The sequence below is a fragment of the Periplaneta americana genome, chromosome 3 (assembly GCF_040183065.1).
Source record: "Periplaneta americana isolate PAMFEO1 chromosome 3, P.americana_PAMFEO1_priV1, whole genome shotgun sequence".
NCBI classification, from domain to species: Eukaryota; Metazoa; Arthropoda; class Insecta; order Blattodea; family Blattidae; genus Periplaneta; species Periplaneta americana.
The window spans coordinates 160,866,900-160,885,811 of NC_091119.1; the positions used below are offsets into that span (position 1 = coordinate 160,866,900).

General features: G+C 35.5%; 1 protein-coding gene across 1 annotated transcript in view; it reads right to left on the reverse strand.

Moving 5' to 3' along the window:
• LOC138696776 (esterase FE4-like) overlaps window positions 1-18,912 on the reverse strand; it is a 47,169-nt gene that overhangs the window by 15,819 nt on the left and 12,438 nt on the right. The window contains exons 2-4 of the mRNA XM_069822172.1: window positions 15,380-15,517; window positions 8,911-9,070; window positions 4,310-4,495 (exon numbers count right to left, since the gene is read on the reverse strand). Coding sequence (XP_069678273.1) covers window positions 4,310-4,495; window positions 8,911-9,070; window positions 15,380-15,517 — 484 coding nt within the window. The remainder of the gene's footprint in view (window positions 1-4,309; window positions 4,496-8,910; window positions 9,071-15,379; window positions 15,518-18,912) is intronic.

Consider the following 18,912-nt stretch of genomic DNA (forward strand, 5'->3'; position numbering starts at 1 on the left):
TCACAGGTTGGCCAGTTGGAAATGACTGACTTAAGTAAAGGAATTTATAAATGAAATCATATGTATTAATTTTGGGATTATAGGGAATGTCTTTTGTATGTAATCCAGAAGATAAAAGTTATACTTTGTATTCGAGCACACAATTAATAATTATGCAAAAAAAACGATAAAAGTAATACAGTTTAAGAACACAGGGGAAAACGTGATAAGTCCAAAATTATTATCGATTTTTTGTTTTGGATGCTATGTAATAGCTCAGGTAGTGTAGATTTGTGTAGTTTAACTGTACAGAATAACTTCATTAGTCTGTGGAATAATATTGTAACCTTTGTGTGAATTAATAATTGTGAATCATGTATGTAACTTATATGTTTCTACATTCTGTGTAACTGCATCATTGTAAATGTATAAGTTACTCCTAAGGATTTTTGTGACTACGTACAAGCTATCTTCCCTTCACTCACGAGTTACCCTCTCACCCCTTTGTGTTGTTTTTGGAATCTGTAGGGCTGCGTTCCCTAAAATATTACTATATTATGGTCATGTGGAACTACAACGTCTATCGTGTGACTACAACCCATAAACATTACTATGTATGGTCATGTTTAGACATGGACTTGCGTTCTGACAACGCCCCAAACCTCGCCTATATAATACAAGTCACAACAACCCTCAGGGCTTTTACTCGCTAGTTGTTGTGCAGTCTACACATATTCAAATGTATTACTACTACTTCATCAATATAATAGTATACCACATTCGACGGATTCTTCTTATTCTCAAGACTTAAAAGTAAACCTTCACCTGAGGTAAAAAAACAATGAAAATGAAACTTATATTTTTGGAATCAGCATAATAAAATATGGGTAATCCTAAAATTTCGTACCGGTAACTCTACTGCAATTATCAAGTGCGATACACAGCGCAGAACAAGAGGCTTCAAGCAGCAAGAAAACAAACTTTCAACTAGCGATTAATGCATAAAAAGGAAAACGATGATGTGGTCATCATGTTACTTAACGCATCGTATTCCAGAATCTGATTTGTTTTTATCCAGAAACATATGTCGCACAACAATGATAGCTAACAAAATAATGTTGGAAACACAAATTGTCAGTACACCACCCGCACTTTATACAGGCTGATTTTGCACAAATCGTACATATTCCTTGTACATTTCGGTTACAGTACTCTGTAGTGTTTTGAAAACGTTGTCCACTTCTGGATCCCAATTCAGCTAACACCCAACCATGCCCATGCGCCTGTTGGAATCGTGGAGAAGGAAACTGCTGGTAAATAAGTGACTGTAGTTTCAGTATAATTATTGTTGCGTTGTTTTAATGTATCAGATGAATCATCAAAATCTACATTATGAGAAATGTGTCAAATCATATGGTTATACATTCGAAAAAAGTACCTGTCCAAAGATTGCAACTCATAAGTCGTATTTGGTGGTATGATTTTAACTACTAGTTTTTCAAGACCATAGTCCCCTTCTTCTAACAGTTGCTTAATTGTATTTTCGTTGCAGTGGACACCATACGAGTCCAATAGCAGAAGATTGCAAGTTGCAGAATTAGGAAGGAATATTTCTCGTAAGAATTCTATCCATATTTTTTGGTCATTTTTCCCGACGAAGTCCATTTTACTACAAGGTTGTCACTCTGGAAAATGCGTTCCGCAACTCTTTGACTTATACCTTTCGGTTCTTGGAGAATAAGTAGTAACTTTGGCATCAGTTTTCCAGCTTTAGAAACCACCGGCGTTATAGTGTAGGAATGTGTAGTTGCCCCCTTGGATTGCACGACACCATACACTTTACTGGTTCCTTGACGTTCTAATGTTCTGCCGAAAGGCATTTCCTTATGGAACCCACATTCGTCTGTATTAAACACTTGATCATCATTGTACATGTCCAAACTGTCCAAAATCATGCCACCAAATACGACTTATGATTTGCAATCTTTTGACAGTTGACTTTCGTGTGTTAACCACGTGAATTTATGCTTCATACTGCTCCATGACCTATGGTTAAACTTTTTCTTTTTGTTTGTCGGTACACCTGGCAGAATCCAATACTCTGTTACTCCACATTTTTCTTCAAAGTCAATGACTCGGGATGTTTTGGGAGGGGACGGAGCGTATTGAGAACCGGAACTTTGTGAAGTACCGGTACTTAATTCCTCTTCTGACGTAGTATTTGTTTTTTCAGTCTCCCATTCTCGTACATGAGGCATGACATTGTTATCATTTCATGGTTCATTTTCATCAGTGTCAGAGTATGACTTTCTTCAACTGCTTCCGATTCATAACTCTTTAATAAGTCATATATATCATCAACAATTTCAAGTTCCTTCCGCGACATATCTTCGTTTAGTTTATCCAAAATTTTAATCCCTATATTCACTGGGTTCATCTTCTTCAGCTCACTGCACATAACATTACACAATAAACTGTAAAGTACAAACTAGCTGACAGCGCGTCTATAGCAGTACTGTCTTCGCTCTGGCGTCTAGCATTGCAGCGTGATATAGTTGTTTGCAATCTAAGTAGCCCATGTCAACTTGATCTTGATTGGTCGCGATCTCTGGTGTTCATTGCGTTCGAGTTGTAAAATTTACGCATTTTGCATTGCTTTTAATGCTTAATCGAATGGTAATAAAGGCAAGTCTTTGTTTTTTTACCCCACCTGAAGGTTTACTTGTTAGTTCTTGGGCGAACCCTACTCAATTCCTATACGTTACAAGTATGATCAACTCTACCTTACACAAGTCCAAGGGAACTTGAAGAATGATAATCCAAAGACTGTAAAGTCTTGAAACTTTTAACTTGCTCTCCTACAAAAACATTAAAATGTGACTCATCAGGTTTTTCCCCTGTACTCTTTAATTCGTTAATGACAAAATAAGTGGGCTGTTGTAGACGCATAAGAAGTATTACAAGGAAGTACATGTTAGAGTCTAGACACTTTTTTCTCATATCACGAAATGTGAAATTTTCTCACAAGCAATGAAGGAAGTGTAATGCAAAACTTTTCTTTAAAATATTGATTCGTGTGTAAATTTTAAAAGGGAGTGCCATTATGAAGTTTTATATGATATTCTTATTGAATTTGGTATTCCCAAGAAACAAGTTCGATTAATTAAAATGTGTCTCAGTGAAACGTACAGCAGAGTTCGTATAGGTCAGTGTCTGTCAGATGCGTTTCCAATTCACTGTGGGCTAAAGCAAGGAGATGCACTATCACCTTTACTTTTTAACTTTGATCTAGAGTATGCCATTAGGAAAGTCTAGGATAACAGAGAAGGTTTGGAATTGAACGGGTTACATCAGCTGCTTGTCTATGCGAATGACTTGAATATGTTAGGAGAAAATCCACAAACGATTAGGGAAAACACGGGAATTTTACTGGAAGCAAATAAAGAGATAGGTTTGGAAGTAAATCCCGAAAAGACAAAATATATGATTATGTCTCGTGACGAGAATATTGTACGAAATGGAAATATACAAATTGGAAATTTATCTTTTGAAGAGGTGGAGAAGTTCAAATATCTGGGAGCAACAGTAACAAATATAAATGGTACTCGGGAGGAAATTAAACACAGAATAAATATGGGAAACGCCTGTTATTATTCGGTTGAGAAGCTTTTATCATGCAGTTTGCTATCAAAAAATCTGAACGTTAGAATTTATAAAACAGTTAGCCTATATTACCGGTTGTTCTTTATGGTTCTGAAACTTGGACTCTCACTTTGAGAGAGGAACATAGGTTAAGGGTGTTTGAGAATAGGGCCTAAGGTGCTTAGGAAAATATTTGGGGCTAAGAGGGATGAAGTTACAGGAGAATGGAGAAAGTTAAAGAACACAGTACTGTACGCATTGTACTCTTCACCTGACATAATTAGGAACATTAAATCCAGACGTTTGAGATAGGCAGGGCATGTAGCACGTATGGGCGAATCCAGAAATGCATATAGAGTGTTAGTTGGGAGGCCGAAAAAATACCTTTAGGGAGGCCGAGACGTAGATGGGAAGATAATATTAAAATGGATTTGAGGGAGGTGGGATATGATGATACAGAATGGATTAATCTTGCTCAGGATAGGGACCAATGGCGGGCTTATGTGAGGGCGGCAATGAACCTACGGGTTCCTTAAAAGACAGTAAGTAAGTAAGTAAGTAAGTAAGTAAGTGCCATTATGAAGGTTCGTAAAGTTCCCTGTTAAGCCTGATGCGTTTAAAATCTAACACAAACCATTAGAGTAGAGTAGATTCTACGCCAAAAAACTGAAGGAAAATATTGACTTACCCCGCGACATGGGGGACAATACTTGGTAGTGCACTGCTGCTCCTCCTGCACTGTTACCGGAGATGGTGACCTTGTTAGGGTCTCCTCCAAAGCGCGCGATGTTCTGTTTGATCCAATGCAGAGCCATAGACTGGTCCTTCAAGCCGTTGTTGCCCGGCACTTCGGAGTTCTGCAGACTGAGGAAGCCTGTTAAATAACAGACAGCTAGATTATTTAGTCTCTGGTGGAGATGGGAGTGACATAAATTATAGCATAAAATATTTCTTTGTCTTCGCTTCAGTGTTGATACATATCCATTAGCTTATTTCCTTAGGAAAAGAATTCAAGCGTTTCAGCGTTTTAATGTCAAGTACCGATAAGAGAAGTGTCATTCTAATGTCATTACCAGGCTTCGAGACTTCGGACCCAATAGAGCAGTTCAGTGGGAAATCCGCGTAACGGCGTACTGAGTATAGTGGTAAAGCGTACAGTGGGTGGGGGTACTGTAGAATGAATGCCAACAAATACGCAAAGGAAAACGCTCTGGATTTGAAGGTTCTGACGAATAATTTGGTTTTCATATAAACTGTGCCTGAAACTATTACACGGTTAGAAAAGTCAGAGCAAGAGATGCCATAAGCCCTCAAATTAATTTAGAAAATTTTGCAGAGAATTAATGAGACATCAAGTAAACCGGTTACTGAATGTGTAAAACAGAAGTGGAAATCAATTTTACGTAAAAATAACGGATATGGAACATTGTGTAACATAAACAGCAAATTAGTGGACATAGAGTCACCCGAGAATAAAGGACTGTCTCTTAGAGACTGCAATGATGTTAGGTTTTTTCGTTTAGCTCCTATCACGTCATTGCGACGTAGAGCGTAGCTTTCTACAGTACAAACGTTGTTTGGCAGATAACCGAAAAAGATTTACGTTTTAGACACTGAGAATGTATCTTGTAGTACATTGCAATTCGGTACTGTAACTACCACTTCCTAAATACGACCAATAGGATAAATGAAAGAGTTAAAATTGCTACAAGCTTATTTCCACCATTAACACTGTGTATAATTAAACACAAATGCTTATAAAAAACAGGAGAATAAATGCTTTTCACATTCTTTTGACATTATCATTGTGTAACGTATATTTACTTTCAGAATGTACATATGTATGTTCCCCCATACTACCGTACTCTACTCTAAATAGCGACGTTGTTACCTCAACACAAATCTATCTACCTGCAGCAAGTCAACAACCTATAGTGCATGCACAGTAAACTTCCAAAGTCTCGAAGTCTGGTCATTACAGAGTTTTCGCACTCCTACTTGTACGCTAAACGGTTAACGCTATGTTGAGATCATTAACGAAAGAACCAATCCGAGCCATTCATCTCACGTTATTTCAATAGAGGATCCGCTATCTTTAGACAGGTAACGTGGAAATGAACAGCATTTACCGTAGGCATCTCGCTTGAGATTTACCACTGTGGACTTAGAACAGCTCGAGATGGATAAATTATACAAGCCGAAGTACAAGAAGGCTCAGGAAAGAATTTTTCGTTGAAATTTCAACACACAAAAGGTTGAATCGTGAGTACTCCGTCAAGCGAAAGAAGCTCTTTTGTTTAACTCGCCGTAACTCGGAAACCAGTAAAGATTTTGAGTAGCGACCGCTTTTAAAAGTAATTTCCTTTCTTTCTCAACATTTCTCTCGCTTTGATCCCGTTCTAAAGTAAAAAATAAAAAAGGTTGCCACTTACCTACTTCTGAAGGTGTAAATGCCTATTCTGAATAGATCACATGGAAGTTAGTATTTTTGTTCTCATTTTTCAAAAAAGATTATCATTTCTGATTTTTTTTTCTATGCCTTTCTTAGACACTGAGCTATCAATTAAAAAAAATACAGCGTGATTGATTGACTATCATAGGAGCTGCGACATGATAAATCTTTAACTGCGCGGGGAATATCGTATAATAGAGCCTTATGTTAAAGAAATACGTGTACAGATTCCTTACGATTCCTTTCGAATGTGAACGTGAACATACGTCACCAAATACGTCACTACTGACGTCATCATAGTGTTAGACGTATAGCGGGTGCGGAAACTCTCTAGTAGAGCCCTGTTAAACTAATACGTGCACCGATCCCTTACGATTTTTTCCGACGAAGTATTAGGGAAAACACGGGAATTTTGCTTGATGCAGGTAAAGAAATAGGTTTGGAAGTAAATCTCGATTAGACAAAGTATATGATTATGTCTAGTGACCAGAACATAGTACGAAATGGAAATATAAAAATTAGAAATTTGGAAATTTATCTTGTGAAAAGGTGGAAAAATTCAAATATCTTGGAGCAACAGTAACAAATATAAATGACACTCGGGAGGAAATTAAACGCGGAATAAATGTGGGAAATACCTGTTCTTATTCGGTTGAGAAAATTTTGTCACCCAATCTGCTCTCAAAAAAAATGGAAGTTAGAATTTATAAAACAGTTATATTACCGGTTGTTCAGTATGGTTATGAAACTTGGACGCTCACTTCGGGAGAGGAACAGAGGCTTAGAGTGAGTGAGAATAAGATGCTTAGGAAAGTATTTGGGACTAAGAGGGATGAAGTTACAGGAGAATGAAGAACGTTACACAACGCAGAACTGCACGCATTGTATTCTTCACTTAACATACTTACTTATGGTTTTTAAGGAACCCAGAGGTTCATTGCCGCCCTCACATAAGCTCGTCATCGTCCCTATTCTGAGCAAGATTAATCCAGTCTCTACAATCATATCCCACCTCCCTCAAATCCATTTTTATATTACCCTCCCATCTACGTCTCAGACTCCCTAAAGGTCTTTTTCCCTCCGGCCTCTCAACTAACACTCTATATGCATTTATGGATTCACCATTGCATGCTACATGCCCTGCCCATCTCAAACATCTGGATTTAATGTCAGATGAAGAATACGAGTACAATCCGTGCAGTTCTGCGTTGTGTAAACCTGACATAATTAAGAACATTAAATCCAGACGTTTAAGATGGGCAGGGCATGTAGCACGTATGGGCGAATCCAGAAATGAGTATAGAGTGTTAGTTAAGAGACATGGGTGAAAAAGACCTTTGGAGAGGTCGAGACGTAGAGGGGAGGATAATATTAAAATGTATTTGAGAGAGGTGGGATATGATGCTAGGGACTGGATTAATCTTGCTCAGGATAGAAACCTATGGCGGGCTTATGTGAGGGCGGCAATAAATCTCTGGGTTCTCTATAAGCCATTTGTAAGTAGGCCTATGTAAGTAATCACAGATAGGAAAGGTGATATCAGAACGGTTTATAACAGACGTCTCCAAAAGCGTACTCGCGAGTAAGCCCCTGAACGGAACCGAAGCCAGTACGTAACGAGCGCGCTCCGCCTCACCCATCCCCACTTGTACTGTACTCAATGTTTATGCGCAAACGAAAAGCAGTGGCGGACTGCCATTATCATTGTGTTGGTCGGAGTGTTCCAACGTTTCACAATGTCTTCTAATCATGGACGTAGTACATTCAAGGATGAATAGGAAGAGAAATTTTTTGTGTTAGTGGGGAGAATGTGAAATGCTTAATTTGTTCGAAAATTCTTAAGCGTATGTTGAAATTCAACATGCAACCACATTACTCGACTCTTCAGAAAGAATATCATACGATACATAATAATCAGTATATTACAATACGTTTACACTCAGTTCCGCAAGACAAACATATGTTTTTAGTTTCATTTTGGGTGAAATGCGTAGGCCCACAAATATTTTGATAAATATAAAACAAGAAAATACAAACACAAATCGTATACATATTCTCAGTCTTAAATAAAAAAAGCTTCTTGCTAGCTATGTTCTAGCTTGAAATATTGGAAAATCAGTGAAGCCCTTTACAGTAGCATTATTTGTAAAATCGTGCATACAGAACGCTACTAAAATAATGTGTCCAGAACAAAGTCAAAGTTTAAGAGAATTAAAATGTTTCCAATTACAGTTCAGAGAAGGAATTTCAAGATTGTAAATGTAATTGAATCTGAAATCGAAGCCACAATTAATTAGTTTGTAGCTTACTCACTTGCATTGGACGAAACCACAGATAGAAATGACGGCACTCACCTAGCCATTTTCATCCGAGGAATTAATGAACATTTTACTGTGTCTGAATGTCTTCTAGATGTAATTACGAAATACAACTGGAGAAGATCTTTTCCAGGCACTGAAAGGCACCATAGAACAGAAGAGGTTGAATTTGCAATGGCTTGTGTCAATAGCAACAGACGGGGCTCCAGCTTTATAGTATGTCAAAATAATATACAAACGTATGATATTTCTTATTCTTTTGATGTTATTATTTGTAAACATAAGCAGACCGTTGCCGCGATTCCCCACTGATCGCTCCCATCTGTTGAGGTACGAGTATTTCCCCCTTCTCTAGCCTTACAGCAAACTGTCTTCGGCGGGCAGCATCGAGAGCACGAATGACGATACGCTTTTTGGAAACGTCTGGTTTATAATATAGTGTTAATAATTGAACATAGTCTAACCACCTCGCGTCATTCCCCACAGCTCTTTCTGTCGAGAAAGCTTGGGTATACTCACCTAGAAATCCGAGGCGGTAATTGAAGGAAACAACCACCACATCCTCGTCCACCAGGAAATCCGGTCCCAAGGAAATTCTGTTACCAGACCCGAAAAAAAATCCGCCGCCATGGATCACGACCAGAACATCGTACAACGTGACGTTGGGCCCAGACGGAAGCTGCAAACATATAGCACATTAATCGTTTCAATGAAGTGCAGAGGTCAAGGTCAGTCTCATGCTTAATGCAGAGGTTGAGTGGAACTGTGGCCCACTTCGGTTCAACTATCCCGCCTATTTTCCTTACTCTATTTAGATGTTGCACAAGCAACTGGCATTAAGCTGATTGCAGACTTACCTGTTGAGTTACAATAATTGTAATTGTAAAATTATTTTATCCATCGAGAAATGTTATTGAACTATATACGTACCTTGTCTTTGAAATAATTAAACTGACAGAACGTGCCGCCAGGCAGCGCTAGCAAACTTCATTTTATATAGGGTTATTCAAAAATAACTTACATTTTGAAATAGATGTAACATTTTTTTAAAATTAACGTATATGCAAAATGGTAAACATTTGTAAGATGGATGGATGGATGGATGGATAGATAGATATATAGGTAGATAGATAGGTAGGTAGGTAGATAGATAGATAGATAGGTAGGTAGGTAGATAGATAGATAGATAGATAGATAGATAGATAGATAGATAGATAGATAGATAGATAGATAGATAGATAGATAGATAGGTAGGTGGATGGATGGATGGATGGATAGATGGATAGATAGATAGATAGATAGATAGATAGATAGATAGATAGATAGATAGATAGATAGATAGATAGATAGATAGATAGATAGATAGATAGATAGATAGATAGATAGATAGATAGATAGATAGATAGATAGATAGATAGATAGATAGATAGATAGATAGATAGATAGATAGATAGATAGATAGATAGATAGATAGATAGATAGATAGATAGATAGATAGATAGATAGATAGATAGATAGATAGATAGATAGATAGATAGATAGATAGATAGATAGATAGATAGATAGATAGATAGATAGATAGATAGATAGATAGATAGATAGATAGATAGATAGATAGATAGATAGATAGATAGATAGATAGATAGATAGATAGATAGATAGATAGATAGATAGATAGATAGATAGATAGATAGATAGATAGATAGATAGATAGATAGATAGATAGATAGATAGATAGATAGATAGATAGATAGATAGATAGATAGATAGATAGATAGATAGATAGATAGATAGATAGATAGATAGATAGATAGATAGATAGATAGATAGATAGATAGATAGATAGATAGATAGATAGATAGATAGATAGATAGATAGATAGATAGATAGATAGATAGATAGATAGATAGATAGATAGATAGATAGATAGATAGATAGATAGATAGATAGATAGATAGATAGATAGATAGATAGATAGATAGATAGATAGATAGATAGATAGATAGATAGATAGATAGATAGATAGATAGATAGATAGATAGATAGATAGATAGATAGATAGATAGATAGATAGATAGATAGATAGATAGATAGATAGATAGATAGATAGATAGATAGATAGATAGATAGATAGATAGATAGATAGATAGATAGATAGATAGATAGATAGATAGATAGATAGATAGATAGATAGATAGATAGATAGATAGATAGATAGATAGATAGATAGATAGATAGATAGATAGATAGATAGATAGATAGATAGATAGATAGATAGATAGATAGATAGATAGATAGATAGATAGATAGATAGATAGATACTTCATTAATGCTGAAGACATTACAAATAATGCATAACAACATCAATAAAAAATAAAAACATTAAAAATTAATATTACAAAATTCATCAAGACTATTCAAAGGGTTTAAAATTAAATATATCTTGAGCTTGCGTTTGAAAGCATTACATGAATAGGTAAACTATTAAAAAGTTTGATGCTGTTTCAAAACTATTTTGAGTAATGTTGTTTTTATTAAGATAAATATTTGAACAATTTCATGTTGGATAATAATGTAAATTAGAATCAAAAATGTATTTAGACAAATTATTCTTAATATGAATAAGGCAGCTCAAGGCGTATAAGGACGTCAATGTTAATACACCAAGCTTGGAAAATAATGATCTACAATGGATACGAGGAGCAACACCACAGATAATCCTCATAGCTCTCTTCTCCAAAATAAAACGTTTTTAGACGAATTATGATTACCCCAAAGCAGAATACCATAACTAAGATGACTGTGTATACTGTATAAGCATAATAAACTGAAATAAGTGAATTATGATCTTTGCTATAACTGAGAATTCTTAACATAAATATGCCTTTACTTATTTTGTGTGCCACTCCAAATTTGATTGTAGGTAAATACCTAAAAATCTATTCGGATTACCAGGAACAAAATTTCTTCGATTGAGACTGAATTTGATATTAACAGTTTTATTATTATTGAGACATAACCTATTAACACTACACCATTCAATAACTTGAGATGAAAATGTTCTCAATTTTAGTAGAACAAAGATCTTCACTATCACATGAAATATTACGCGCTAGATCATCAGCAAAAGATATGGAGTTAAGCAGCTATCCGTTATACTATCAGGAAGATCATTAATATATAATGAAAAGCACTGGTCCCAAAATGGAACCGTGACGGACACCATACTTAATTAATTTAGACTCAGAAATATTATTATTGATGTAAACAGATTGATACTTATCAGTTAATATGAAAACAACAAATCAATACTAGAGTTATTAAAACCATAAAAATCATGCTTTCTCATAAGAATGTCATGTGAAACAGTATCAAAAGCTTTAGTTAGATCAAAAAATCTACTAGTAACTTTATCACCCCTTTGAAGACCTTGTAAAGAACACTTAACAAAATCTAAAACAGCCTCCACAGTACTATGACCCTTTCTAAAGCCATACTGAAATTTATTTAAATTTAAATATACAGAATAAAGAATATATTTACAAAACAAACAAGAGAAATAGAAATAAAATAATACAAGCAATGTAAAAAGAAGATACAGAAGTATTAACAAAATTTGAGACCGAATGAGCAGCGCTCGTGCGTGCTCGGTCGCAGTTCAGATATAATATTAAAATAAAAAATAATAATAATAGTAAAAATAAATAAGTAAAATAAAATAGGAACTAAAATATAATTACAGCGGCAATGGAATTATATAATATAATATTAACACTAGAGAAGAATAATATCGCACGTGAAAAGTAGGACTAATATATATTTCAATATATGTTGTAAATATTTTATTACATTCAAAATAAAGTATCGAACAACGGGATTTTGTCATTTATCACACTCATTTGTTTTTGTTAACATGGTAACAGGTTTTGTTTATAATGTGTCAAAACTATATTTACTTTTTATTGAATTTTTAAATCACTATCATTTAAATGGTTTCGACTTTACAAGATCGAATTAGTCTTGTTCAGTGTTGTTATGAATATAAAAGAAGTTTAACAAATGACATACGAAAATTCAGAACAAACATAATTTACCTAACTCCTGGCCAGCGCGTTCCCCTGATATCAGTCCAGCAGATGATTGCGTGTATGATTATTTAAAAGACAGAATTAATTTTAACTAATCCTACGACTACCGACGAACTAAAATTTGCAATTTCGCAACAAATTTAAGATATTCCATCAGATCTATTAGTAAATTCTGTTCACAACATAGAAGAAAGATTGTTGCTTGTTGAATAATAAAATGGCGGATATATTTAACATTTAAACTGAATCCAATAAACCCCATATCTTTATGAGTATAAATATGTTCTTGTTTTGTGAATATCTTAATTCTTAAAAAGGTTACGGCGACATCAAAATGTAACCTACTTTTGAATAACCTTCTACTACATACAATATATGGCCTGTTCTCGTCAAGTAGTATAAGTAAAAAATCTAGTTCTTAGGGAAACAGGGTTTTGTGTTCGTTAGATTAAAAAAATATATAGTTACAAATCTCATTATTTTTTATTATTGTTAACGAAATATATGTGATAAAACAAACACATGCATGAGTATCCAAGTGCAGCAGCTGTCCTTACTTCATCGAGCTCAAATCGCGAGAAGCAAAATAATTTTCTTCTCAAACTTCTATTAATGCGCTCTATTGGTAGATTTTTTTACTATGGACTTAATTCACTTATCAAATTAATTCTTCTCCATATGGAGAATACGATGGCACTACCAACTCAGTTTCGATAATTTCTGACTTTTAATTAAAATGTGTCTCAGGGAAACGTACAGCATAGTCCGTATAGGCCAGTTTCAGTCTTATGCTTTTCAAATTCACTGTGGGCTAGAGCAAGGAGATGCACTATCTTCTTTACTTTTTAACGTTGCTCTAGGACAAGAATATGGCATTAAGAAAGTCCAGCAAAATAGGGAGGGTTTGGAATTGAACGCGTTATATCAGCTGCTTGTTTATACGGATGACGTGAATATGTTAGGAGGAAATCCACAAAGGATTAGGAAAAACACGGGAATTTTACTTGAAGTGTGTAAGAAGATAGGTGTGGAAGTAAATCCGGAAAAAACAAAGTATATGATTATGTCTCGTGACCAGAACATAGTAAGAAATGAAAATATGAAAATTTATCCTTTGAAAAGGTGGAAAAATTCAAATACCTTGCAGCAACAGTAACAAATATAAATGACACTCGGGGGGGGGGGGAATTAAACGCAGAATAAATATGAGAAATGGGTGTTAGGCCTACTATTCTGTTGAGAAGCGTTTGTCATTCAGTCTGCTTTCAAAAAAACTGAAAGTTAGAATTTATAAAACAGTTACATTACTGGTTGTTCCGTATGGTTGTGAAACTCGGACTCTCACTTTGAGAGATGAACAGAGGTTAAGGGGTTTGAGAATAAGGTGCTTAGGAAAATAACCGAATAAAAGGGTGTTAAAGATTTGAAAAAACAAAAATATTTTTTTCTGAGAAAACTATGAATTTTCCACTTTTTTGTTACATACACACGAGATAGGCCTATTCACTCTAAAAATAAGCAGCGTTATTTCACTTCCGCCCTGTATAGACTTCAAGTTGCGTGGTTTCAGCTAGAAGAAAATTGTGGAAAGTGGAATAGAGGTCTTATGAAGCGGGGGAAAAAAAGGCTCAATTTAGATTATGTTAATCTGTGTATTATGCAACATCTCGACCAGTCAAGAATTGTGTCGCGTAAACCAGGGTCGTCACACTTCTGACTGAATTAAATATCACAGACAAAAAAAAGCTTGAATATGGGCTATTCCATCTCAAATCGACTGAAATATAGAGAAAATTGACCTTACAATTTTTAAATACAATGAAACTTTTACTGTCCGTAGACAACTGTGATATAATGCTTTGTGCAAAGTTTGAGGCATCAGAACTTCATAGTGTTTAAATTAATAATATTTAAATTTATCGTATTTTCATAAAATTAGCAACTTTAAACTCTTGTGGCTCCGAAACCCTTTCACCCAATGATCAAAATTATGGTTTATTTTTATGCTGAGAAGATAAAGTTTATATTGACATGTAAACAGTTTCTCTTACTTTTTATGGAAATGGAGAAATTTAGATTTTTGTTCATTAAGACGCCTTTGGCCACGAAAAAATATTTTTTTAATATATGGTTAGATTCCGCATTGAAAGTACAAATAAACACATATTTTTTTACTGGTGGTACGTTGATAAGAAAGTATTGAAAATGTCAAATAAAGAAAATAAATAGTACGCGCGTGAACTGACCAGCTTACTGTAGGTAGTCGAGACAAGAAAGGCCAGGAGACAAACACGTAATGTGTCGTCTATCAGTCATGGCTGGACTATCTTCATCACAAGTTTTTATAAACACAGGAGTAAAATGACGCCCAATGCTGGCTTATCTTTAGCTCTCGGCCAGTGCATGGGGTACTGCGCAGTTCAAGTCTAGGCGTGTGAAAATAATTTATTTAATACCCTCGAAACTTATTGCCGAGCCACTAATCAAACAATGCCAAATCCCTCTTAATAATGCAAGGTTTTTCTCAATATTTTTTTACATTTTTACAAATGAACAAAAAGTCTAAAAGCAAGCAAAATCAGATTATCTGTCTCTCTGTATACAATAAAAATAAGGATTACTTCTTAACATAACCTACCAAATGTCAGCTTCAAAATGAGCTCTCGTTCAATGTTCTGCAGTGAATGATTCCAGAGTTCTGAGCGCTGAAAGAAGCTTGTTTTTGTAAAATACGCTAAATTTGTCGCTCAATAATACGAAAACCTTTTGACTTTCGATAGTATATTTTTGAAAATGCACTCCTCTCAGCACCTTGTTTAAGCAGGGAAAAAATTAGAGTATAAAAAAATGCGAGGTTTTTTACTGGTCGATTTCATATGGAATAACCCATATGTTCTCACCTTTGGCGTGAAGACGTTTATAAAGAGGCAGTCTTCTTCGCCTTCCGTAGTTCGTGTCCACTCACTGACATGTGGGCAGGTCGATCCTTCGACTGTTGCATTTTTCAATTCGGTCCAAGACGCTGCAGGCTGTGGAGCCTATTTGAAACAAGATTAAGATGGTATTTTAATACTGTTTATAGGAAAAGTAATGCATAAAAAGTAGAATGTTTATTGAGTTTGTACATTCATTGCCAACTTAAAGAGCTACAATTTGTGACTCAGAGGTATTGTACAGGGACATCATTTTAATTTTACTTCAATTTTAATTGTACCTGAGTTCTTGAATGTACTTCACTCCCACCCCCTCTACTACTAAACTTCCAACCGTTCTCCACACAGAACCGAGGCCGCGTATGCAGTACTGAGTTAGTGAGTATAGTACGTTCCAGAAATATGTTCGCGTTTTCCAGTGACGAAAGAGCTTTCAATATTGAATTATATTTTCGCACAGGTATTGTCGTCCGTTTGCCTACGTCGCATCCCGGTTTCCCCCACCTGCTTCTGTTCGCCCCTCTGTAAAGTCTAGTAGCTGGGCTGTCTTAGCTCTTTTCTCAGAAGGAATTGGACATTACGTAATATTATACAACTGTTTAAAATAACTTAACTAAAAGGGCCTCGTTAAGTAATTAACTGTCACGTGATTCCTCCCCCCCCCTTTCTACGACCCTGCGACAAAACCACTTGAACGGACAGTAGATAGCATTTCTGAGTAATTGTATCTTTTCGGATCGGGCAGAAGTGAAGATTAAATTTACAGTACAAAAGGTACTCTTTTATGCAGTAGGTGTAGAATTATTTAAACATGAGTTACTCGTACGAAGGACGAAACTGGTAATTGGAATTAGGTACAATAGTCTATATTGCGATAATATGCACAAAAGAACTGAAGCCTGTATCGAAATGAACGGCCACCATTTTCAAAAATGTGTTTAAATATCCATATTATGATTATTTTTCAATTTAACTTCATTCTCTGTATTGTATGCTAATGTGCTGTAGCAGTACAATATACACTGCATAATTAATAAGTCCGAATGGATAGCTCAGTTCGTGAGTAAAAACACTTATTGTTAATACAGTATTGTATTTTGATTAAACAAAAACCTAATGAAAATTATCAAACTCAAAATTGCGATATTTCCTAGTTTACATAAATGGATGAACTACGTTTCTTCCCTCCTATACCTAGTAAAGTGATTTGTATTTTACGCCACTATCATCGAACTCCAGTCTTGGAAGGGGGAGCAAGCGGTGTTTCCGGTTCTAGATCTTTAATCCAAAGATATAGACAGGTTAATATTAAAAATGTTAGTAAAAATAAAATGATGTCCCTGTATAACAAGTCCAGTTTGTGAAGTTTAGGATACAGGTAAAAAACAAATTTCTCGTTTTTTTTATTTAATTCCTAGTAATGGTACAAATCTATTCCTTTTATTTTTGATATGGTGGAACCATAGTACTTAAATACACATTGAAAAGAAAAAGAGACACATAGAAAAAAGTAGAGTTATGCGGGAGTTACCGTAATATATCACTAATAATATTTCATCTTCTTTTGAATAAAAAAATTATTAAATCCGAAATCAGTCGTCCCAGGACTTAACAGAGTAGATCTATACATTCAGATCTCACCCTAAGAAATTCAGTAATTAGTGCTATAATCTCAAAGTCGCAACATTTGGACATAGGCCTGTTATACATTACCTCTGATGTACAATATTGTGTGACAATTTTTTTAATATAACTTAAGAATATAAGTTATATACAGAATGAACCGTAAATAATGCCATTAATTTCAGGGTGTTATTCTTTGAGATATTTCAAACAAAAGGTTTAATACAATTTTGCTCGTTTTTGCTTCCTTTTCGAGGTAAAAATTATTTTATACGAAACATTTCATAGCGTGTTTTGGGAAAGTCATTGATTTAATTCCAAATATGCTCAGTCAGTTTAAGACAGCAGTGTATTATGATAACAAATGACTTACTAGCGAGGTTCTAATGTAATTTACACAGGGACATCATTTTATTTTTACTAACATTTCTAATATTAACCTGGCTATAACTTTGGAACCGGAAACACCATTTGTTACCCCTTTCCACGACTGGAGTTCGATGATACTGGCGTAAAACACAATCAAATCACTTTACTAGGTATAGGAGGGAAGAAAAGTAGTTCATCCATTTACTGTACGTAAAGTAGGAAATATCGCGAATTTGAGTTTGATAATTTTCATTAGGTTTGTCTTTAATCAAAATACAGTATTGTATTAACAATAGGCCTAAGTCCTTTCACTTGCGAGCTGAGCTATCTATTCGGACGCATTCATTATGCAGTGTACATTATACTGTCTACAGCACATTAGCATACAATATAGAGAATGAAGTTACATTGAAAAATAATCATAATATGGATATTCAAACACAATTTTGAAAATGGTGGCCTTTCATTTCGATACAGGCTTCAGTTCTATTTTGCATATTATCGCACTATAGATTATTGTACCTAATTTCAGTTATCACTTTCGTCCTTCGTACTAGTAACTCATGTTGAAATAATTCTGTACCTGCTCTATAAAAGATTACCTTACGTACTGTAAATTCAATCTTCACTTCTGCCCGATCCGAAAAGATAAAATTACTCAGACATGCTATCTACTGTCCGTCCAAGTGGTTTTGTCGCAGGGTCGTAGAAAAAGGAGAAATCACGTGACAGGTAATTACTTAACGAGGCCCTTTTACTTAAGTTATTTTAAACAGCTTTATAATAATTCCAGTTCCTAACAGAAATTAATGTTTTCAGAAAAGAGCTAAGACTGCCCATCCACTAGCCTTTAAAGAGGAGCGAGTAGAAGCGGGTGGGTGATACCGGGGTGCGACGTAGGCAAATGGACGACAGTACCTGTGCGAAAATATGATTCAATAGTGAAAGCTCTTTCGTCACTGAGGGACGCGAACATATTTCTGGAACGTACTATACTCACTAACTCAATACTGTTTACTGACTTTGACTGCATACGCGGCCCTGGTTCTGTGTGGAGGACTGTTGGGAGTTTAGTAGTAGAGGGGTTGGGAGTGAAGTACATTCAAAAACTCAGGTACAATAAAAATTGAAGTAAAAATAAAATGATGTCCCTGTATATGGTTCCATAAAATAATTGTAAGCAGTAAAAAGGTAAGGTAAAGGTATCCCCGTAACATGCCATGAAGGCACTTGGGGGGGGGGCATGGAGGTAGAGCCCCATGCTTTCCATGACCTCGGCACTAGAATAAGGTGGTGTGGTCGGCACCACGCTCTGACCGCCTTTTACCCCCGGGAAAGACCCGGTACTCAATTTTATAGGAGGCTGAGTGAACCTCGGGGCCGTTCTGAAAGTTTGGCAACGAGAAAAAATCCTGTCACCACCTGGGATCGAACCCCGGACCTTCCAGTCCGTAGCCAGCTGCTGTACCAACTGAGCAGGCCTAATAATTTGCAACATGAATGAAATG